Source organism: Equus przewalskii, chromosome 22 (assembly GCF_037783145.1).
Source record: "Equus przewalskii isolate Varuska chromosome 22, EquPr2, whole genome shotgun sequence".
NCBI classification, from domain to species: domain Eukaryota; kingdom Metazoa; phylum Chordata; class Mammalia; order Perissodactyla; family Equidae; genus Equus; species Equus przewalskii.
The window spans coordinates 12,871,322-12,896,150 of NC_091852.1; the positions used below are offsets into that span (position 1 = coordinate 12,871,322).

At 34.5% G+C, this 24,829-nt stretch overlaps 1 protein-coding gene across 9 annotated transcripts in view; it reads right to left on the minus strand.

Annotated features, from left to right (window-relative positions):
• The window catches only part of VPS13A (vacuolar protein sorting 13 homolog A), a 233,757-nt gene that overhangs the window by 110,952 nt on the left and 97,976 nt on the right, over positions 1–24,829 (minus strand). For all 9 annotated transcript variants that reach the window (XR_011531544.1, XR_011531547.1, XR_011531546.1 and 6 more), the window contains 7 exons: positions 18,399–18,478; positions 17,295–17,354; positions 16,930–17,083; positions 16,112–16,228; positions 15,929–16,032; positions 2,516–2,683; positions 615–919 (listed from right to left, as the gene is read on the minus strand). Coding sequence is in view for 5 of the 9 variants with exons in the window: in XM_070590109.1 (XP_070446210.1) it covers positions 615–919; positions 2,516–2,683; positions 15,929–16,032; positions 16,112–16,228; positions 16,930–17,083; positions 17,295–17,354; positions 18,399–18,478 (988 nt within the window). In the remaining 4 variants the exon portion in view is untranslated. The remainder of the gene's footprint in view (positions 1–614; positions 920–2,515; positions 2,684–15,928; positions 16,033–16,111; positions 16,229–16,929; positions 17,084–17,294; positions 17,355–18,398; positions 18,479–24,829) is intronic.

The following is a 24,829-nucleotide window of genomic DNA, read 5'->3' on the forward strand; positions in this document are numbered from 1 at the left end:
CAGTAAAAGGTATAAACAAAGATATATCCAAGCTGGAAATGGGAATAGGGAACTAAATCTAGAACAGGTGATTCAAAATAACAGAGAAACACAGTAAAAAGTTCTGGAACTATCTGGATATTCACTTATTTCCCTAATTCCTATCCTCTGTCCAATTATTACATAAGGTTGTACTCTACTGTTTGTTTGTTTGTTTTTTTTTTAATTAAAGCATCAGATCCACAGCACAAAGCTGACAGAATAGTTTGGGTAATGTTGTACTTGCAAAGTCAATAAATGTATTATATTAGAAATTCCCCAATTTCTTCCATAATCTTATAATCTATAAAGGATTCCAAATAAGTACAAATATACTTCCTTGGAATAATAAATTTTACTGTGTTCCTAATTAAAATGGGAGTGCTTTTCAAATACTTTATAAATTTTTAAAAACTAGGAGACCATAATTGATATTCCCAAAAAATACTTGGGGAAGAGAGAATTACAAAATTAAATATAGTTATAATAAAATAAAATCTCACTGTAATAAGAGAAGATTCAAGATACCAAAACCTTTAATGTAAAAAGCTGGAAAAAGATTGCATTCTACACAAATATACTTGTGAAAAGCTTACCTGTACAGTCGCATTTCACTCAGCTTTATCGTTATCAAATCAATAATGGGTGGGGGGTTGCTCTGACTCTCTGTTATCATATGGAACGTATTCGTCATTGTAATTAGTCCAAAATCAGCAACAAAAACATTTTCAGAAACTGGAGACTGTGGGATGACCACAACTGGGGCTTTGATGTTAACATCCAATGCCATTCTAGAACTCCTTTGTGCCAGTTCTTTTACACCAGTAGCAGCCATTCCTGCTGCCTGAACAGTTGCCTCAGTCAAGGCTTGTTTAGCTTCTTGAAAATTGTCTATAAAAGCCTATAAAGATAACAGAATTATATTCTTAAGGTTACCATTAATAAATAAGACTATCTGGGGCTAGCCAGTGGTGCAGCAGTTAAGTGCGCACGTTCTGCTTCGGAGGCCCAGGGTTCGCCAGTTCGGATCCTGGGTGCAGACATGGCACCGCTTGGCAAACCATGCTGTGGTAGGCGTCCCACATATAAAGTAGAGGAAGATGGGCACGGATGTTAGCTCAGGGCCAGTCTTCCTCAGCAAAAAAAAGGAGGATTGGCAGCAGATGTTAGCTCAAGGTTAATCTTTCTCAAAAAATAAAAAATAAAATAAATAAGACTATTAAATGTATATTGGTGTTTATAACTTTGCCTCCATAAGAAAAATTTTTTCATGGTACAACCAAGCATTAATTATTCAAAGTCGGATTGTCTATATTAAATCTTAATTTTCTGCAATAAAAATTGAGAAACACAAAGATACAAATACAGAAACACAGTAAAACAATAAAAATCTAGTCCGTGGAACAAATCAACATGTAGATATTGCAGTGTTTCACTGATATCTATTTTCCTTGTCTCACTTTCCCTAACAGTTAAACAACTGCATTGTATTTTCCAATATAACCTCAATGGACTGAGAACTTATTCATGTTTGTAAGACAAAAAAAAAACTCTAACGTTTTCTAATTTCTGAATTCTGGAAAAAATACTTCAACGACATAAAATATACCAAGAATTAAACTTAATATTCATGTTTAGGAAAAAAATTTATATTTAGTAATTTTTGATTAGAAGGCTATGACTACATGGCTCACTGACATAATTTGACATAAAAAGAAATCAGAAAAAAAGAAATTAGACAGGAATACTTGTTCTTTACTTTTTTATGTATAAAAAAAATTTTTATGGCTATAGGAAAAACTGCATGCTGACCTCAGTTAAAAAGATCACAAATACAGCAACATTATTTATTTAGAACCAACTGATTATCTAGTTTATACACCAAAACTTGGAGACAGTATTTTAAAAGAATGAATAGTGAAGTCATAGAGGTATGACACTCACAGGAAAAAATATCAGCCAACAGAAAGAGCAAAATACAGGAAAAAAAACAAAACTATGAAAAGGAGAAAGAGAACTCGAACACCTTAGGGTGGTGTCATATAGGGATTAAATATAAACCCTTTAAAGCCCCAGATATTCATAGAATTATAATCCAATAGAAAATATAATTTTCTTAATGATTACCTTGGATCAAAGTAAACTTCAATTATATTTTTAGTACTTTTAATTAGAACTAGAAGTGAGGTAAAACAAACCAATGATGTATAAAATAAAGAATTCAATTAACATATGTAACATATATTACATATGACATATAATGTACATATATTTAATATTTATAAAATATATATTTCAATTCACTAAAATATTCCTATGTGGAAATGATATTACATAAATAATGTACTATACATTTTGGTCATTATAAATGGTACTCCGAAAATTATGAAAAATCAGGAAAAAGTCAAGCAAGGAATTCTTCTTCATCTATGTTTGACGCACAGCAATTTCCAACTAATTGGAAAGAATAAATAAAACAACTGATTAACATACTTACCAATATGGAATATAGAAATTTTGTGACAAAAACTACTTCAATGCAACCAACAGTTAAGTTAACTTGAACGTCAACCACATTCATATCTGTGTATGCAGAACCAGCAGTTGCATCCATGTAAGAAATCATTTTGAAGCTGAAAACCTCTTTTCCAGTGATATAAACAGCCTGAATGAGAGAAAATGGAATTCTCAAAACCCATTTTTGAGATATATGTCTTCAATATAAAAATAAAGCAAAAGATAATAAAACATTCACACATATTTAGAAAACCTCCAAAGTATCCAAGCCACGTACAAATAAGGCAACAATTCTAACTCCTTTATTAGAACCTACAAGGCAAGGTCTTTCAAATTGATGGTGGCAGCTCACTTTGTGAACCAGGAAATCAATTTAGCAGGTCTGGCCCAACATTTTCTTTTCAATGGGGAAAACAAGAAAAATTATCAGAACATACATTTTCATTTAGTGTATATACTTGTGTACTAAAAATTGCCACATAAATGTATATGTCGGTCACTGTCAAAAGTTAATGTAGTCTCGGGCCCAGCCTGGTGGCATAGTGGTTAAGTTCGTGTGCTCTGCTTCAGCAGCCTATGGTTCGCAGGTTCAGACCTAGCACCACTTGTCAAGCTACACTGTGGTAGTGTCCCACATAAATAGAGGAAGATTGGCACAATTGTTAGCTCAGAGCCAATCTTCCTTACAAAAAAAAATAAATAAATAAATAATGTAATCTACTTCTCTTCATTTGAGGTATGTAAATAGATTTTCTGTTCTGTATTAGTTTGTAATGAGTCATCTTAATTGCCGAACAAGAACTACCTACAGCAGTTTATAAGCTCAAGCTCTGTAATACTAGTTAAAAATGGTGGAGATAACAGCAGATGTGAAATGTCAAAAATATTTTGGAAGATGCATAGAGCACTAACTTAGTTTACAGTTTTCTTAATCTCCTAAATGCTAGAAGCAAGGCAGAGGACTGAAGAGCCATCAACAAGCAAATGAATTCCAACCACAGAACAAAGAAAATCTCAGGAATCAAAGATACAAAGGACCTGTGAAGGCTAGGGTGCAAGATGAGACTGAAAAGAAGTCTGTAAGAATTCTGCTCAGAGTTCTGCCCAGGAGGTAGAATGCTGGGGAGAGGACCATTCTAAACTTTAACAAGAAAAAAACCAGATATACTACAAAATCATAACTTTTCTTAAAACCATTAGAAATCTGATGTCACAAGCCAACCAAGCAGCCTGAAAGCTGAGGAAAAAAGGTACCTTTGAAAGAGAGAACATAAGCACCAGGTCACTTGTGGTAAGGGGGCAGGAGAAAGAGATGCCAGATACCACACAAGCTAGGTAAGAAGAATTAGCTAAAATGGTAAAAAGTTGACTACGAACTAATGTGAGATCTAGAATCCCTAGGAGCCACAGACACAAGAGGAGTTCACACTCAATTGGAAGCACTTCATTAGGAGCTCTCTGCTAGGTGCTCATCAGAAAGATGGGGCAGTGGAAGATCAGAGAAAGCTTTCCTTGGTACAACCCTGGAAGAGGGGAGAAGCCTCCACTGCAGAAAAGGCTCAAAGTACCATCAAGATTATTCTCTTCTCGGAAGAAAAGCCTTAAGAAACTAGGGGAAAGGCAGTAACCTTTTGTCCTCAGGGCACAGGTGAAGGTACTATAGCCCAGGCGCAAAGATAAAAGAAAACTCCTTCTACATCTGAGGGAAGAAACTCTACTGGGACCAGACCATTATATGTCACCTCCTGCTGGGGCAGGGAATAAAATTTCCACACAGGAGCTACTGAAGATATGAGTCAGATGCGATGGAAAAGCGGGATAGGATCACCAAGAATGCCCCATTTCGGAGACCTAGAGACTACGCACAGCTAGGACTGAAACTGGACTAGGACAACTGACACGCCTACCCAAAGAACCTCCCTGCCTCCCCTCCAAAAATACCATCAAGGTAGCAAGCACCAAGAAAAAGCAGCAGTAGACTCTAACATCAAGGAAAGAGCCAAGACTGTGGACAGAGAACTTTCTGAGGTATGGGAGTAGAAGAAAGGTCAAAAGTAGAGGATGGAGCAGCATTCCAGAACAAAGCCCCAACCCTAAGCACAAGATATACCTAAAGGAATCTGAAGCACAGGTGTATTGAAGGGAATCATACTAAACAAGAAAACTCAGAGTGAGCTCAGATTTCCACTAAATTGACCCAACCCCCACACTAATAGCCTAGCACAAAAAAGAGGCATTCCCATTTTCAGACACTTGAGTCTCTACTGTCCTATATGTGATGCCTGACATTTAGCCAATAATTATGAGACAGCCCAAAAATCAAGAAAAAAAACGACCAACAAATGACAAAGCAATCAACAGAACCATATTTGCTGATAACACAGATGTTGGAACTTTTAGCCAATGAATTTTAAATTACTGTGATTAATATGGTGAATGCTTCTAGTGGAAAAGATGGCAAATATGCATGAATAGATGAAGAATATCAGCAGAGAAATGGAAAAATAAAAGAGTCAAAGGGAACTATTACTGATAAAAAAACATGGTAACAGAGATGAAAACTATCACATATTTTTTTTAAAGACTGGCATGGGAGCTAACAACTGTTGCCACTCTTCTTTTTTTCCTTTTTCTGCTTTTTCTTCCAAAGTCCCCCCAGTACATAGTTGTATATTTTAGTTGTGGGTCTTTCTAGTTGTGGCACGTGGGACGTCACCTCAGCATGGCCTGATAAACGGTGCCATGTCCACACCCAGGATCCAAAACGGCGAAACCCTGGGCTGCTGAAGCAGAGCGCACGAACTTAACCACTTGGCCACGTGGCGAGCCCTGAAAAATATCTTTAATGGGTTCATCAGCAGATTCAACAGAGCCAAGGACAAAAATCAGTAAACTTAAAAACAGGTCAACAGAAATTATCCAGATGGAAACATAATGAGAAAAGAATGGGGAAAAAGTTGAACAGAGGATCAAAGGTTGTGGGACAATATCTAACAGGAATCTAAGAAAAATTTTTGGAATTCAAGAGGGAGAAAGACAGGAAGGAGATGGAGAAGGAGAAAGGGAGACAGAGGCAGAAGAACTATTTGAGAAGATAATGAAAAATAATGAAAGGCAGATCCAAGTAGCTCAGAAAACCCCAAACAGGAAAATATATCAAAACATACACGCACCTAGACATTCTATACAAACCCTGAAGGATGTCAAATAAAGATGAGAAATTATGTACAAAGAAACAAAGATATATAGCAGACTTCTCATCAAAACTATGCTTAACGAAGAACAATGGAGTCACATCTTCAACAGTTTGAAAGGAGGGGGGAAAAACCTATCAACCCAGATTCTATATGTAGCAAAAATATCACTCAGAAAGTGAAGATGAAACAAAAGGGTTTTTGTTCCAGCTCCCATCCATCCTCCCCACCAACAGCTGATACAATTCATTATCAGCATACTTGCATTATAAGAAGTGTTAAAGTTCTTCAGGTAGAAATAAAAATAGACAGAAATTTGAAGCTACCTGAAACACTGAGTTTCAAAAATAGCTAAAATGAAGGTAAATATAAAATATCTTTTCTAAAAAAATTAACTGCTCTAAAGAAAACTGACTAAACCAAAATCAGTAGGTATGTATTGTGGATTTTCAGCATACATGAAAATAAAAAATATTACAATAATACTACAAAAGACAAGAAACAAGAATTGGCATTATAGTGTTGCACGATATAGATGAAGCGGTAAAATATTACTGGAAGGTAGACTGTGATTAAAAATATGCACTGTAAACCAAAGGGAAACCATAAAATAAACGATAATTTAAAATCAGGTAAAAAAAGAAAGAGGGGGTGGTGGCAGGTAATACAACAAACAGAATGAGCAAAACAACTAGAAAATAGAAAACAATTAGAGAGAGAGTAGATTTTAATCCAACCATATCAACAACTAGATTTTTAAAATGGCCTAAACACAAATTAAAAGTTGGAGACTGTCAGATGGGATTTAAAAGCAAGCTTGAAATATATGTTGCCTACAAGAAACCCACTTTAAAAATAAAGACATAGATTGGGGCCAGCCAGTGGTATAGTGGTTAAGCCTGCACACTCCGCTTTGGTGGCCCATGGTTCACCAGGTTGGATTCTGGGCACGGACCTACACACCACCTATCAAGCCATGCTGTGGCAGGCATCCCACATATAAAACAGAAGAAGACGGGCACAGATGTTAACTCAGGGCCAATTTTCCTTAGCAAAAAGAGGAGGACTGGTGGCAGATGTTAACTCAGGGCTATTCTTCCTCAAAAATAATTAAATAAATAAAGAGATAAATAAATAAATAAATAAAGACATTAGATTAAAGCTAAAGAATAAAAAAAGATACACTGTGCAAACACCAATCAAAGAAATCTGGTGTAGCTATATTACTACCAAAGTAGACCTCAGATTAAGGACAATTACCAAGGTTAAGGAGGAACATTACATAATCACAAAAGGGCAATTCACCAAGAAGGCATAAAAATCCTATACAGTCATGTGCCACATAACAACATTTTGGTCAACAACAGACTATATAAATGACAACAGACCCATAAGATTAGTACCATATAGCCTAGGTATGTAGCAGGCTTTGCAAGTACACTCTATGATGTTCTCACAATGACAAAATGACCTAATGACACATTTCTCAGAATGTATCCCTGTAGTTAAGCATTAGGCGTATATGTATGCACCTAATATGAGATCTTCAAAACATATGAAGCAAAAATTGAGAGAACTGAAAGGAGAAATAGACCATTCCAGAGTTGAAACTTCAACAATCCTTCCTTAGTAATCAACAGAACCAGAAAACACAAAATCAGTCATTTGAACAACTCTAACAACCTACTTACTTGCTCTAATTGACATTTATGAAACAGTCAACCCAGCAATAGCCAAATATACACATTAATTTAAAGTAGACTTGGAACATTCACTAAGGCTGAGCATGCATGCTTTGGGCCATGAAACAAATATCAACAAGTTTACAAGAACTGAAAAGGTTTCTTCTCTGAGCACAGTGGATTTAAACTAGAAATCAATAACAGAAAGATACCTGAAAAATGTCAAAATATTTGGAAGTTAAACCACATACTTCTAAATAAATGGATAAAAGAGGAAGTCACAAGAGAAATCAGAAAATATCTTGAACCAAATGAAAATAAAAACACAACATATCAAAATCTGTAAGCTGCAGCTAAAACAGTACTTAAAGGAAAATTTATAGCAGCAAATGCTTACATTAGAAAATAAGAAAAATCTCAAATCAATAATCTAAGCTTCCACCTTAAGAAACTAGGAAAAGAAGAACAAAGTAAATCCAAAACAAGAAGGAAGGAAATAAAGAGCAGAAATAAATGGAATTGACAAAAAATAATACTCAATTGAATCAAAAGCTGGTTCTTTGAAAAGATTAATAAAATTGATAAATCTCTAGCAAGACTGAGCAAGAAAAAATGAGAAAAGACAAAAATTAAAATCTCATATGCTAAGAAAGTACCAGACTCACAAGGCTACATACTGTAGTTTTCCATTTATATAGTATTCTGAAAATAGCAAAACTATAGGGATGAAAAAAAGTGCAGGCACTCCCACATGCTGGGGTGGTGAGAAGGGATAACTACAAAGGCAGGACTAAATTTTGGGAGGTGACAGATCTAATCCATATCCTTAAAGGTGTTGGAGGTTACATAACTGTGTTTGTCAAAATTCATAGAACTATGGGCCGGCTCCGTGGCCAAGTGGTTAAGTTCGCACGCTCCCACTTTGGTGGTGCAGGGTTTTGCCAGTTCAGATCATGGGTGTGGACATGGTATCACTCATCAGGCCATGCTGAGGAGGCATCTTACACAGCACAACCAGAAGGACCTACAACTAGAACAGACAACTATGCACTGAGGGGCTTTGGAGAGAAGAAGGAAAGAAAAAAGACTGGCAACAGATGTTAGCTCAGGTGCCGATCTTTAAAAAAAAAAAATTCATAGAACTATGCACTTTAAAGAGGGTAAACTTTATTGTATGTAAATTATATCTGTATGCATAGTAAACTTGGCTTTAAAAGGAAAAAATAAAGACAGAATTCTATATGAGTTACTGAAGTCCCTACAACCTCCCAAATATGCCAAGCACCTTTCTGCCACAAGGTCTTTTAGCTGCTGTTTCCTCTACCTAGAATGCTCTCTCCACAGGGCTCACATCCATATTTCTGTCAAATATTCCTTCCACAGATTCCACAGAGAGGTATTTCCTGATAATCCTAAAATACCATTCAAATCACTATCAAATTACCCTAGTTTATTGGTTTTCAAAGCACTTATCACTCTCTGATTGTTTTCTGTTACTGAATATTTATTGATTATTTACCCCCATGAGGAGAGGGACTCTGCATCTTTTGTTGACTGTAATATCCCAAATAATGTTAAGTTAATAAAAAACAGAACTATCTTCCACAAGTCACATGAGCGACCCTGTGACTATCTCCCCTTGATCCTAACAGAAGAGAAGAAATTTGCTTAAGACAGGGTTTAGAGCAGAGAGGCTATGGCCTAGAAGACACCAAGTGCAGATAAGAGGCAAATAAAACACCATACCGAAAAATGAGTATTTTAAGTTAAAATCTGTAAATTGAAAGGTGAGGTCCCCACATTCTTCAACCAACTGGCTCCCAGAATCTCGGCTGTCAGGGCTATACTTATAGTACCTTTCTCAAAGGAAACTGATTGGCTTAAGAAAAAAAAAATAGATACTCTCAATTTTCGAGGCCATAAAATCGTTGTATCACTGCCTGATCATCTAATGTGATATCCACCTGTCAAAAGTCCTGCCACACAAAGCTTCCAATCAGCTCTGAATATCTAGGCAAAATGATCAAGTCCTTCTAGGGAAAAGAGAGGCAAATTGTCATCAGCAATTTTATTGAACACTCACTAGGCCAGAAGACACAGAGTAACACGTTTAAGAATCATCTAGGAAAGAAAATGCAATCTAATCCTTAGATTCAAAATCCAGACAAACTGCCCTTCAAATAGAAATGTAATGCAACAAGTAAACACTCAGGGAGTACTGTTCTTATGATTATGAGCCTTATGATTTATGGAATCTACTAAGGAATAAACTTTTTATTTTATGTTTATTTTTTGAGGAAGATTAGCCCCAAGCTAATTACTGCCAATCCTCCTCTTTTTGCTGAGGAAGCCTAGCCCTGAGCTAACGTAGTGCCCATCTTCCTCTACTTTATATGTGGGACGCCTACCACAGCATGGCGTGCCAAGCAGTGCCACGTCTGCACCTGGGATCCGAACCAGCAAACCCCAGGCCGCCGAGAAGCAGAATGTGCAAACTTAACCACTGCGCCACCAGGCCGGCTCCAGGAATAAACTTTTGAAAAACTAAAATGATTGGAGATGTCAGCATAAAGGCTGGTGAAAGCTTCTATTTAATAAATGACAAAGAAATGTTTGAATTAGAATTATTATCATTTTTAGCCCTTAACGAAATGGCTATTACATCATAAAAAGAAAGACAACTAGACACTATGTGCATCCTTTGAAAATACCCAACACCAACTATGAAGTATTCTTGTCAACAAAAAACAAAAAGAAGGAGCTAACCTGGTGGCAATGCAGTTAATTTGCATGCTCTGCTTCAGAGGCCCAGGGTTCACTGGTTCGGATTTTGGGTGTGGACCTACACAGTGCTCATCAAGCCATGCTGTGGCAGGTGCCCCACATATAAAGTAGAGGAAAATAGGCATAGATATTAGTTCAGGGCCAATCTTCCTCAGCAAAAAGAAGAGGACTGGCGGCAGATGTTAGCTCAGGGCTAATCTTCTTCAAAAAAACAAAAAGCCTAAATCCCATCATGCCTCAAGATTTAACTACCAATTTACAGGAGATACAGGGAACAGAGGAACATGTTAAATATTATAAGAACACAATCAGCAAAAGCCAGGCTGTGGAAAATTCTACCAAAAAACATAGGATGGCACCAAATGGCAAGGGAGAGAGAGAGAAACTTACAGATTAAAACAGACTTAAGAGGCAAATTAATCAAATGCACTGTATGGACCTCCTTTGGATCCTGAGTCAAACAAACTAAAAGAAAAAAATTATGAGACAATCAAGGAAATATGAGCAGACACTGGATGTTTGATGATATTAAGAAATAACTCTTTGTTTTTTAAAGTCAAAATACCAGTGGTATTTCTTTGATAGAAGTTGAAAGAAGATTGATTCTAAAACTTATATGTAAACACAAAAGTCTAAGAACAGCCAGGACATTATTGAAGAAGAGAAACAAGATGGAATACGAGCTTAAAAATTAAATTAAGCTCAATAATTCAGTTTGGAATTATTGGAGGCAGCATAAAATGGTTAAGAGCATAAACTAAAGAGCTAGAATGCCAACTAGCTATGTGACCTCAAGAAGTTAACCTTTATATGCTTCAGTTTCTTTATCCACAAAATTGGAAAACGATCTCAATGAAATTGGTGAAGATTCAATAAGCTAATACTTACAAAGTATTTAGAACAGTCTCCAGTGTGAAGTAAGGACTATATGTATGTTTGCTACTGATTCAAGGATAAGTAAACCAATGGAACAAAAGACAAAGTCCAGAAACAAATCTATTCACACATCTACATCTAAGATGTAATGGACATAGTACCATAGACAAGTGAGAAAAGGATAGCTATTTCAACAAACGGTATGAGGGAATTTACTGTGAAAAAAGCAAAACTGGACCCCAGCCTCAATCATATTAGGATGAAAGATCTAAAAGCGAAAGACAGAATTATATAACTTTTAAAACAGCAAGTGGGGAATACCTTTACGAACCCAGAGAATGAAATGATTTAGAAGACACAAACTTCTCAAACCAAAAGGAAAAGAATGACAAATTCTACTTAATTAAAATTAAGAACTCCTGTTAATCAAGACACCATAATGAGAAGATAACAACCAAACTGAGAGTAACTATTTGAAACATATATAAACTAAGCAAAGAATAATGTACAGAATATTAATGATTTCCTACAAATCAATAAGGAAAAAAATAACCTTTCCCCTAAAATTGATAAATTAAGCCAGCGGTCAGCAAACTACAATTGGTAGGATTAGGTAAGCCTAGTTGTCACACTTTAAGGTAACTGAAAAATATCAAAAGAAGAATAATATTTTGTTACATATGCAAATTATATGAAATTCATATTTTACTATCATAAATAAAATTTTATTAGAAGATAGCCAAACCACTCATTTATGTATTATCTACAGCTGCTTCCACACTACAATAGCAGAGTTGAATAGTTGTAACAAAAACCACATGGCCCACAAAACCTAAAATATTTACAATCTGGCTATTTACAGAAAAAGCTTGCTGATAACCTGAGTCAAACTAATAGGAATTTTGTAGAAGAGCAAGCATAAATAGCCCATAAATATACGAAAAGATGTGCAATTTCGTTAGTAGTAAGAAAAATACAAATGAAACACCATATTACACACTTCAAATTTTCAAAAAATTTAATATCTGATAATTTCAAGCACTGGCACTGAAGAGAAACACCAAATCTCTCTTCCATTTCTTCTGGAGGTACATGTGCCACTAGAAACAGATTCTCTGAAAACACTTGTATGAGATACATATAAGAATATATGAGAAGACTATACAAGACTAGTTACAGCAGTAGTGTTCATAAAAACAAAAAAGTAGAAACAACTCAAAGATCCATCAATAGACCAATGAATAAATAACCAACAGTATATATTCATACAATACACTACTACACAGTAATAAAAATGAATGAACTAGACCTCCACACATCAATATGGATACATCTCAAAAATATAACATTGAATGAAAAAAGGAACTCAAAAAATAAATAAAATATGATGTCCTTTAATGGGGGGGCAAAATGAAACAATGTATTATTTAAGGATTCATACATAGTTGGTAAAACTTATTAAAAACAGAAAAATCAGGACATTGTTAACTCTGTGAGGAGACAGTAGTACACAGTCAGGTTAGGACATACTGGTAACTTCTGATGTACCTTCTATTACTTGGCTTGAGAACTGGGCATAAAGGTGTTTGTTTTACTGTTGTTCTTTAAATTACATTATATGCTTTTGTGTGTATGCTATATTTCAAGCTAAAATATATGTTTCCAAAACACCACAAAACTGGGTAATATATTGTCTAAGGATGGAAAAATATGTAGTTAAAAACTATAACAAAGAGTAAGGAGGAAAAAAGGCAAGGACATAAAATTTATGCAATATTTTGTATCATCTCAATTTTTATTAAGAAACACAAAGAATAACAGAATCAAAACCACATATGTGCAACAAATTCCAAAAAAGACACATTACTAAAACTGACTAATGAAAAACAAGAAAATTCAATTAGACCTATATCAAGTAAAGAAATGGAATAGTAATTAAGTCTTTTCCCAAAGAAAACCTCAAGGACAGATAGCTTCACTGGTGAATTCCATCAAACAGTTAAGGAAGACATAATACCAATTCTACATAAATCTTTCAGAAAACAGAGGAGCAGAAAATACTCCCAAATCATTTTATGAAGCCAGTATTAGCCTAATACTGAAGACAGAAAAGTAGACAATAGTTAGAAATACTTATGTATCTACCACCCAGAATTAACAAGCATTAATAACTGGATAATTTTTTTTTTAAATTCACTTTTAAAACACTTTTCTATAAAGAAAGTATAAGAAACTAACTTGCAACGATATCTTATTTCATAGGAATGTCAGGATCAGCTAAAATCCTTTCCAGACTATAGCACACATAAATAATCGTATCTGTGTAATGATACCAGGGAAAATGCAGGCGGCTGCTCCAGGACAGACTCAAATAGTCTGAGGACTCCAGGCGTCCTTCACCCAACTGTCCAGAAAGCTGAGGGGCTCAATATGTTATTATACCTAAAACCTATTCAGAACACCATAGTGTGTCATATCACAATAATTAGGAAGCTCTGATCTATGGCAAAAACCTCGTCTCTCTGGTTCCTTGACATGTAGAGTGTTACTGAACAAGGTATAGTTTGTTTAAAAATCATGCACATTACGAAAGACGAACTCTATATGACTCCACTTACAGGTGGAAGTTAACATATAGACAAGGAGAACTGATCGGTGGTTACCAGGGAAAAAGGTGGTTGGGGGGAAGGCACAAAAGGTGAAGTGGTGTACCCACAACATGACTAACAGTAACGTACAACCGAAATCTCACAAGGTTGTAATCTACCATAATCTTAATAAAAAAAAAAAATCATGCACATTACAACACAACTAACAATAATGTACAACTGAAATCTCACAAGGTTGCAAACTATCATAATCTTAATTTAAAAAAGTGAAAAAAAATAACAACAAAAAAAATCATGCACATTGGAATCAAAGTCAAGGAACAGGGAGAGGGAAATGCGGGTGGGGCAAGAAGACAGACGTGAGAAACTTTTCATTTTGTAGCTTTTTGTAAGTTGGATTTTTAACCTTATAGACACATTAAAAACAAAATTATGGATAAAAAAGTAAATGGCTTGGGTTATAATACCAGCTCTAATACTAACTAGTTGATTGACTTTTGGTAGATGCATTTATTTATGTGAGCTTTACTTTCTAGATAGGGTCAATAAAATGGATAGTCTACTACTTATTTTTTTTTGACTATCCCTGAGCTAACATCTGTGCCAATCTTTCTCTATTTTGTATGTGGGATGCTGCCACAGCATGGCTTGATGAGTGGTGTGTTAAGTCCACTCCCAAACTCATGAACCCCAGGCCCCCCAAGTGGAGCGTGCAAACTTAGCCACTATGCCACCAGGCTGGCCCCAATAATCTACTTCTTTTTTTTTTTTTGAGGAAGATTAGCCCGGAGCTAACTGCTGCCAATCCTCCTCTTTTTGCTGAGGAAGACTGGCCCTAAGCTCACATCCATGCCCATCTTCCTCTACTTTATATGTGGGATGCCTACCACAGCATGGCTTGCCAAGCAGTGCCATGTCCACACCTGGGATCTGAACTGGCGAACCCCAGGCCTCTGAAGTGGAACATGCACACTTAACCGCTGTGCCACTGTGCCAGCCCCAATAATCTACTTCTTCAATGCTCTAATACTACAATTTTTTAAAAAAATAAAAGCAATAGAAGCAAATCAAACCATGGCTTCTGAAAAATTTCTTGTTCCTTATTCCTATGGGCCATGCACCTTTGATGTTTTGGGACTCTTGTTATCTCATGCTAAAAAGCCATAATAAAATATAAGGAATAAGATTTTTATTTAACATAAAAATCAGGTCATCACTATATCTCATCAGTATTACTGGCTAAACCTAGTCATCTATTTCCTTTCTTCCTGTCACACTCCAAACTCTGACTTCCTGACTCAACAAGTACCTCAGCCTTTTCTGATCCTACTTTTGATATTCTCTTCACTCCCTTAAATATACCATCTTACCTAGATGCTCCACTGTTCAAACATTACCTGTCTAACTCTACAACAGTATCTAGTTCAAAAACCTTACTGTCTTACATCCAGTAATAAAATACCTATCCTTCAACCACTGGCCATCCAGTTCAAAGGACTCTCAATATTGTAACTGCTATAGTATTAGTAAGCATCCATGAAATTTATTCAATCTGACTTCATACCCTCTGCTTTTGAAATTTGAAATGCAGTATAAAGTTCAGAGGATTTGAAGAGAAGAGCAAAAGGAAAAAAAGTAAAAAAGGCATTGACAAGCTCCCCCACCCCCAGCATCCCCACAGACCCCACCCCCTGCAACTCTGTTCCAGAAGCATTGCTTAAATCTATTTCTTTTTTTTTTTTCCAAAACATTGGCAGCTGAGCTAACAACTGCTGCCAATCTTTTTTCTCTTTTTTTTTTATTCTTCTCCCCAAAGCCCCCCAGTACGTAGTTGTATATTCTAGTTGTGAGTGCCTCTGGTTGTGGTATGTGGGATGCCGCCTCATCATGGCCTCATGAGCAATGCCACGTCCAAGCCTAGGATCCAAAACGGTGAAACCCCGGGCCGCCAAAGCGGAGCGCGTGAACTTAACCACTCGGCCACGGGGTCAGCCCCAATTATACCTATTTCATTTACAAGATATTTAATCCTCATTTTACAAATAAAGAAACAAAATTCAAGATTCAGGGCACACAGCTACTAAGGAGCAGAGCTCCTTAGAACCCATTTACACCTAACTCCAAAACCCATGGACATAACAAGCCACATTGCTAAAATCCAACAACTGTCTCATTTATACCTATGGTCAATCTTAAAGGACAAGCACATTTAATGATGTACTATTAATTAATAGAAACAACTTCCTACCTTTTTGTATACAGCTGTTATATCAGAATCCAAAACAACTATATTCCTTAGCTTTGCATTTATTTCAGTTACTGAAGGCCTCATTATCAACTCAGAATCAAGCCCTAAGGGAATAAAAGAATTATTAAATGACTTCTCTTTCATTTAATAGTTTTGAATTTATTTTTTCTGAAGTTTTATTACCTTCAATCTTAATTTCAGAAATGTTACGTTTCTGATTTTGAATAAAGATCTGTATACTTGATAATTCTGCTAAAATCTGCAAGGTAATAATATCTTCATTCTTGGGTAGTTTTAAAGCTGCAAGAAGAAAAAATCATATTGAAAAACATAGGAAAAACTTTCAGTAGTTAGCTCACTACAGTTATAAGTAACTGAACTATGACAACAAATAATAGTAATACAAAAGGAAAACCTGATTTGCAATTCAATTCAAAGCAAGTAGGATGAAATTAGGAATTCCAAAAACAATCAAATCTAATGAAAAGAAAGCCACACAAAAGCAAGCAGACAAAACAAAAAACAGCTCCTAGATGAAGCTAACATTTGAAACTAAGAAATTGCAGTTGGAAAACCACGAATCTTTTCCGGTTTACTAGGTGATTCCTGTCATTATCAAAGTGCAACTTTTCATTGCTTAAAAAGTACTCTGATTAAAAAATATATACTCTGATTATTATTCAAATTTTGTTAGTTCTATTTTTCTAATCCAAAACAATGATATTAAATGCATGAATTTTAATCTAAATCAAATACTTCTACTGTATAATCTTCAATTAAAAAGACTGATAGATAAATAAAAGGCATATTGTCTTCAGCAGTAATCACTTTTTCTTACTATTATTTTCTAAAATTAACCTGGCATATAATGACTCTTTCTAGATATTAATCTAAGCAATAGAATTGTAAATCCAATATTCTAAGTTAACAATAAAGCAAGAGCCAAAATTCAATGATCTACTTGGTTAAAAAAATCAAAGTTGAATTTTAAAGAAACATACGTATTTTTCTAATGACCTCTCCTTTGTCTTCAGTCTCCGCAACATACAATGAGGCTGATTTTTCCTCCAATTGTGGTAAGATATTATTAAAATAATTTATTGTATTCAGAAGAGCTTCAGTATGTAAATGAATATCCAAAGAGGAAAAATTCACCTAAAGAACAAAGTAGATTTTAGTAATAGGTCAATAAACATTTGTTTGCCTGCTCTGTATAAGACATTATGCTTTGTGGTATAAAGGATACAGTTTATGATCTTCTGTTTTTACCCTCAAGGATCTTACAGCTCTAGTGATAAAATAATTTTCATAATGTATTTACTTAGAAATACAGTATCTAATTAAAACATAAATTGTTCACTCATACCTTAATTAGTTGCACTACATTGTTATAGGTACTTTTCAAGTTGGGTACATTCTTTTCAGCCTATCCAAAGAGAAAAGAATCTGTTAGACTATCTTAGGAAGACATATGTATATTCAATTACATGATGGTCTTAATATACATTTATATAATTTTCCAGCTATTTATATATATAATTATCTAAACAAACAACTGCTTCACCAGAAAAAAAGAAATTTGGTAAATATAGGACTCTCTGGTACATGGCAAGTATTCAAAATATTATGTACCATCTCTCTCATTATCAAGGGTGGAAATTTAGGTATTATCAAGTGTGGACAATAATCATTCTGTCATCAACAACTCTGGAAGGTCCTTTGAAGTCTTCCTATATGTGAAAAAGATTGTGACAGAACTGTCCACCAAGTATCCACATATTCTGTGTTATTTTTAGATCTTTACTTTATTAAAGATCTTCAGATCTTTAGATTACTTTTGTAATATAAAAGCTATTTAATGAATAAACAACAAAAATCCTAAAATATCTACATCAATAATAGTAAAAATGGTCTTAAAAGTGGTAAAATGCTCTTTTGGCACTATTCTTATTATAAAGTAATTATTATATCTTACATAATATATATATTACATATATATTAAATAATGTGGCACTTTTATTAAAATAGGTCATAGAAAAACTTATAAATGATGAAATGGATATCATAAATCAATAGGAAAGGAATGGAGTCACTGAAACCAGGAAAATTAGGTAACTTCAGACAACAGTGGGAAATCAAGTGAAAACCTCATCTTGCATCATATACCACAATAAATTCCATAAAGATTAAAAAGTTTATTTCTTTTGGATACCCTAATGGGGGAGAAAAGTCAAACTGCAGGACATTTCTACTTAGAACGTAGGCTTCTTATTATTTTGCTATAAGAAGTGTTTATAAATCCCAACTATTTGATACTTACGACAAAACAAAAAAAATCTTCCAGTTTTAGGAGTTATAAAGATGACATTAGAATGAAGATGAAACTGAATGTTATTAAATTTACAAAAACTTGAAGATAACATTTCAGCAGAGCGCTTACCATAGCAAGCATATAAATGGAACTGCTTACCCTCACATATTCCAGTGTTAACAGATCTTCCATTGTGTTATCCAGTGTTGTAATCAAATAAACTGGTTTCTCATTTGCATCTAAAAATAATTTTAAACATTATTCTTTCATAGGAAAACTAATGGAAAATAAATATAGGCAATATTAATAATTACAGAATTGGAAAAGGAGAATTTCCTCTATCAGTTCTGAGCCTTGGATTCTATCTTGCCCATGTCAGGTCTCTCCTCCTTTATTTTAAACTCTAAAAATTTACCTTCTTCTCACAGTTCTCTTCCCTTCTCTTATGCTACAACCCTAAAGACTCTTACCCTTAAAAACCTAGATAGAAGGTAAGGTAAGAAAAAGTAGCAATCAGTTAAAGAAGAAACAGAACGGTTATTGTATAAAGCCTTTAAAGTATCATCATCAAATTACTTATGGCTCCTAGAAATCAATATTTAGATACTGGAAGAAAGGATAAGAAATCAATCATTGCACTCTTGAGGAAAAAATGAAACATATTACACAGAATCCTCTAGATTTAGAAGCTCATTAGCACTTAAGCCAGACTTCTACTGCAGGCGCTAATCACATTCCAATCCTTAAGAAGGTCCTCACTTTTTCACACATTTATTCATTCATTTAACAACTATTTACTGATCATTTACTTTGTGTAAATGATCTGTGCTATTCATTTCTTCCCGCTCCAAGAAAACAGAAGAATATTACAGAAATAGGTGCACTGATGACTGTATATCCTATATTCTGTGTACAAGGGTGTTCTTATACTTTGCTCAAACAAAAAATAAACATAAAAATTTAAAATTGCTATAATACTTCTGGATTACTGGAGAACACTATCAAGTTGGTTCACTTTTCTTTCCAATTACCAAAGCAAACTATTTCTTGATGTAAAAAGCATAATGAAACAAAACTCCATTATCTGGTTTATATGATGGTTTACTCAGCTGGAGATTATCACAACACAATCCACCACACTCAAGTTCTCAAGGGCTACAGAACAAGTGTAGAGCATGGAACTAAAATGTATAGTCATATCCAGTGACTGAGCTTGCAGGCTGCAATACTTAATTTGCTTCCCAAAATACAAAGATCATATTTAATCCAGGGATCCAAAAAAAAGGGAAGTTTTCATGACACTACCTAAGTGACCTCTCTGCCTAGGAATGAGATCCCAGAGAAGATGGACTTCTTAAATCCTTGGGATGTATATAAGCATATTCTCTACTTTTCTTAATTCCCACAGATAGAAGCTGGATTTCAATTTTCACTTTTAGTTTAGTTCTGTAACTCCCTTATTTTCAGTATCTCAATTTATTGGGGGGAAAAATCCTAAATGAGTTCAGAGTATTCACGAGATGGCTTCAATTTAATACTTGAATAACTTATAAACATTAAAAAGTGAATAATAAAAAAAAACCAGATTCTAGGATAGCCAAAAGTAAAGTATTTTTATACACATGTAAGCAGAACACATTTACATGGTCTCAAAACTAAAGGTAAACCACTACTATCTTTAATCTAAAAAAAAAACTTTCAAGCCAACTATATCAATAATCACTTTGAATGTCAATGGTCTAAATGCACCAAGTAAAAGACAGAGATTGCCAGAGCGGATCAAAAAAACAAGACCCAACTATATACTGTCTACAAGAAACTCACTTCAAATACAAAGAAACATACAGATAGACAGTAAATGGATGGAGAAAAATATATCATGCTAACACTAATAAAAAGAAAGCAGGGATAGCTATATTAATTTTCACACAGAGCAGACCAAAGCAAGGAAAGTTATCAAGGACAAAGAAAGGCATCACATAATGATAAAGAGGTCAATTCTCCATGAAGACATAACAATCCTTAAGGTGTATGCATCTACCAACAGAGTGTCAAAATACGTGAGGCAAAAACTCATATTACTTTAAGGAGAAGTTGATGGACCCATTATCATAGTCGAAGACTTCAACACCCCTGTATAAGAAATGAACAGATCCAGCAGACAAAAAATCATTAAGAACATAGTTGCACTTAATAACACCATCAATCAACTAGACATAATGGACATCTATAGACTACTTCATCCAATAATAGCAGAATACACCTTTTTCTTAAGTTCGTATGGAATATTCACCAAGATAGACCACATTTTGGGTCATAAAACGCATCTTAAAAATTTAAAAAAGCAGAAATCATACAATGTCTGTGGCTCACACTATAATGTAATTAAACTAAAAATGAGTAACAGAAAGAAAGTTGGAAAATCCTAAATTTCTAGAGAATATACAACACACTTCTAAATAACACATGGGTCAAAGAAGAAATCTCAAGAGAAATTAAAAATTGTTTGGAACTAAATGAAGACACCTAATCAAAATTTGTGGGCTGTAGTGAAAGCAGTACTTAGAGGCAAACATAGCATTGAATCCATATATTTAAAAAGAAGACCTAAAAGCAGTAATCGAAGTTTCCACCTTGGGAACTAGATGAAGAAGAGCAAAATAAATCCAAAGTAAGCAAAAGAAAAGAAACAATAAAAACTAGATAAGAAATCAGTGAAATGGAAAATAGGAAATCAATGGAGGAAATCATTGAAAACAAAAGCTGGTTCTTAGGAAAGATCAATAAAATCGACAAGTTTCTAGCCAGGCTAATTAAGAAAAAAAACAGAGAAGACACAAATTACTAATACCAGAAATCAAACAGAGATCATCACTATAGATCCTATGGAAATTAAAAGGATGATAAAGGAGTACTATGAACAACCCTAGGCCTGCAAATTTGATAATTTCAATGAAATGAAGCAATTCCTTCAAAGATAGAATCTGCTAAAACTCACACAAGAAACAGAATATCTGAATAGGTTTATATCTATTAAAGAAATTGAATTAATAATTAATAACCTTCCAAAACAGAAAGCACTAGATGCATACAGGTTCACTAGTGAATTCTACCAAACATTTAAGGAAGAAATTATACCAATTCTCTACAATCTGTTTCAGAGAATATAAACAAAGGGAATATTTCCTAACTCATTCTATGAAGCCAGAATTACCCTAATATCAAAACCACAAAGAGACATTACAAAAAAAAAAAGAAGAAACAAAAGAAAACTACAGGCCAGTAACTCACTAACACAGATGTAAAAATCCTCAACAAAATATTAGCAAATTGAATCCAACAATGTATAAAAAAATTATACACCATGACCAAGTAGAATTTATACCAAGATGCAAGACTGGTTCAATATTCAAAAATCAACTGATGCAATCCATCACAATCTATAGGCTAAAGAAGAAAAATCATATGACCATACAAATAGATGTAGAAAAAGCATTTGACAATATCCAACATCTATTCATGATAAAAACTTTCAGTAAGCTGGGAGTAAAGAACTTCCTCAACTTTTATCAATATCTTCAAAAAACCCACAGCTAACATCACACTTAATGGTGAGAAACTCAAAGCTTTCTCACTAAGAAACTAGGTTTTCAAAATTGTACTGGAAGTCTTAGCAAATGTAATAAGGCAAAAAAAGAAAAAGAAAAAGTATACATACTGAGAACAGACATAAAACTGTCTTCGTTCACAGATGACATGATTGTCTATGTACAAAATCTGAAAGAATCAACAAAGAAGCTCCTGGAACTAATAAGCCATTAGATCAAGATCGCAGGATATAAGTTTAAGATAAAGTCAACTACTTTCCTATAGGCCAAAAATATACAAGTGAAATATGAAATGAAAAACACAATACCATTTACATTAGCACCCCCAAAATGTAATACTTAGGTATAAACCTCACAAAATATGAATAAGACTTATTTGAGAAAAACTACAAAACTCTAAATGAAGATATATTCCATAGTCATGGATAGGAAGAATCAATACTGTCAAGATGTCAGTTCTTCTCAACCTGATCTATAGATTCAATGCATCCCAAACAAAATGCCAGGAATGAATTCATGAATATTGACAAACTGATTCTAAACTTTACAGGGAGAGGCAAAAGACCCCCGAACAGCTAACACAATATTAAAGAAGAACAAATTTGGAGGATTGATGCTACCTGACTTCAAGACTTACTACAAAGCTACAACAAGCAAGACACTGAGGTATCAACGAAATAGACAAATACATCAATGGAACAAAACAGAGAGCCCAGGAACAGACCTCCATAAATATAGTCAACTGATCATGGACAAAGCAGCAAAGGCAGTACAATGGAGTAAACTTTTTCCAACAAAAGTTGACACAAGAAATGAACACCCACATGCAAAAAAAATGAATCTAGACACAGACCTTTCACTGATCACAAAAATCAATTCAAAATGGACCACAGATCTACATGTAAAATGCAAAACTATAAAACTTCAAGATGATAACACAGGAGAATATCTAGATGTCCTTGAATTTGGCAATGACTTTTTAGATACAACATCAAAAGTATGATCCATAAAAGTAAGAACTGATAAACTGGACTTTATTAAAATTAAAAATTCTGCTAAGGAAACTATCAAGAGAATAAAAAGGCCAAAGACTAGGAAAGAATATTTGCAGAAGACACATCTGATAAAGGACTGTTATCCAAAAATACAAAGAACTCTTAAAATTCAACAAGAAAACGAACACCACAATTAAAAAAACAGGGCAAAGACCTTAACAGACTCCTCACCAAAGATATATAGAAGCCAAACAAACATATGAAAAGATGCTCTACATCATGTCATCAGGGAAATGTAAATTAAAACAACTAGATATCACTACACACTTTATTAGAATGCCTCAAATCCAGGACACTAACACCAAATACTAGTGAAAATGTGGAGCAACAGGAACTCTCATTCATTGCTGATGAGAATGCTAAATGGTGTAGCCACTTTGGAAGACAATTTGATGAGTTCTTAGAAAACTAAACATACCCTTAACATATGACCCAACAATTGTGCTCCTTGGTATTTACCCAAAGGAGCCGAAAACGTATGTCCACATAAAAACCTGCATACAGATGTTTATTGCACCTTTATTCAGAACTGGCAAAACCTGGAAGCAACCAAGATGCCCTGCAGTAGGTGAATGGATAAAGAAACTGTGGTACAACATGCAATGGAAGATTATTCAGCACTAACAAGAAATAAGCTATCAAGTCATGAAAACATATGGAGATAAATACATATTACTAACTGAAAGAAGCCAGTCTCAAAATACATACTCTATGATTCCAACTTCATGAGATTCTGGAAAAGGCAAAACTATAGACACAGTAAAAAGATCAGTGGTTGCTGGGGGTTGGGGGAGGAAGGGAAAGGATGAATAGGTGGAGCACAACGGATTCTTAGCGTAGTGAAACTACTTTGTATGATACTATAATGCTGGAAACATGTTGTTATATATTTGTCCAAAAAAACCCTAGAATGCAAACACCAAGTTGAACTCTAATATAGTAAACTATGGACTTTGGGTACAATGTGTCAATACAGCTTCATCAACTGCAACAAATACACCACTCTGGTGGGGAATACTGATAATGGAAGAGGCTGTGCATGTGTAGGTGCAGTGGGTATATGGGCAATCTTTGTACCAGCCAATCAATTGTGCTGTGAATCAAAATCTTCTCTAAAAATAGTCTATTAAAAAAATTTTAATGCTATCTGTACTCATGTATAATATCCTTATGCCACAAAGGAGTTTAATGAAATTAAACTGAATAGTTTGTCTTTTCTTTTTAAAATCGAGGTATACCTGACATAAAATTACATTAATTTCAGGTGTACAACCTAATGATTCGACATTTGTATATACTGCAAAGTGATCACCACAATAAATTTAGTTAACATCTGTCCTCACACATAGTTAAAAATTTTTTTTCTTATGATGAGGACTTTTAAGATTTACTCTCTTAGCAACTTTCAAATAAGCAATTCAGTAGTATTAACTATAGTCGCCAAGCTGTACTTCACATCCCCATGACTTATTTTATAACTGGAAGTTTGCTTTGGACCCCCTTTGCCCATTTTGCTTACCTCCCCATCCCCTAACCCCTGGCAATCAACAAGCTGTTCTCTGTATCTATCAGCTTAGTTGTTTTAATTTTAGGCTTTTTTTTTCCATTCCACATATAAATGAGATCATACACTATTTGCCTTTCTCTGACTATTTCTCTTACCATAATGCCCTCAAGGTCCATCTACATTGTTGCAAATGACAAGATTTCATTCATTTTTATGGCTGAATACTATTCCACTGTATATATACCACATCTTCTTTATCCATTCACCCACTGATGGACACGTAGGTTGTTTCCATATCTTGGCTATTGTAAATAATGCTGTTAACAAACATGGAGGTGAATATATCTTCTCAAGTTAGTACTTTTGTTTTCTTTGGATAAATATCCAGAGGTAGAATTACTGGACCATATTGTAGTTTTA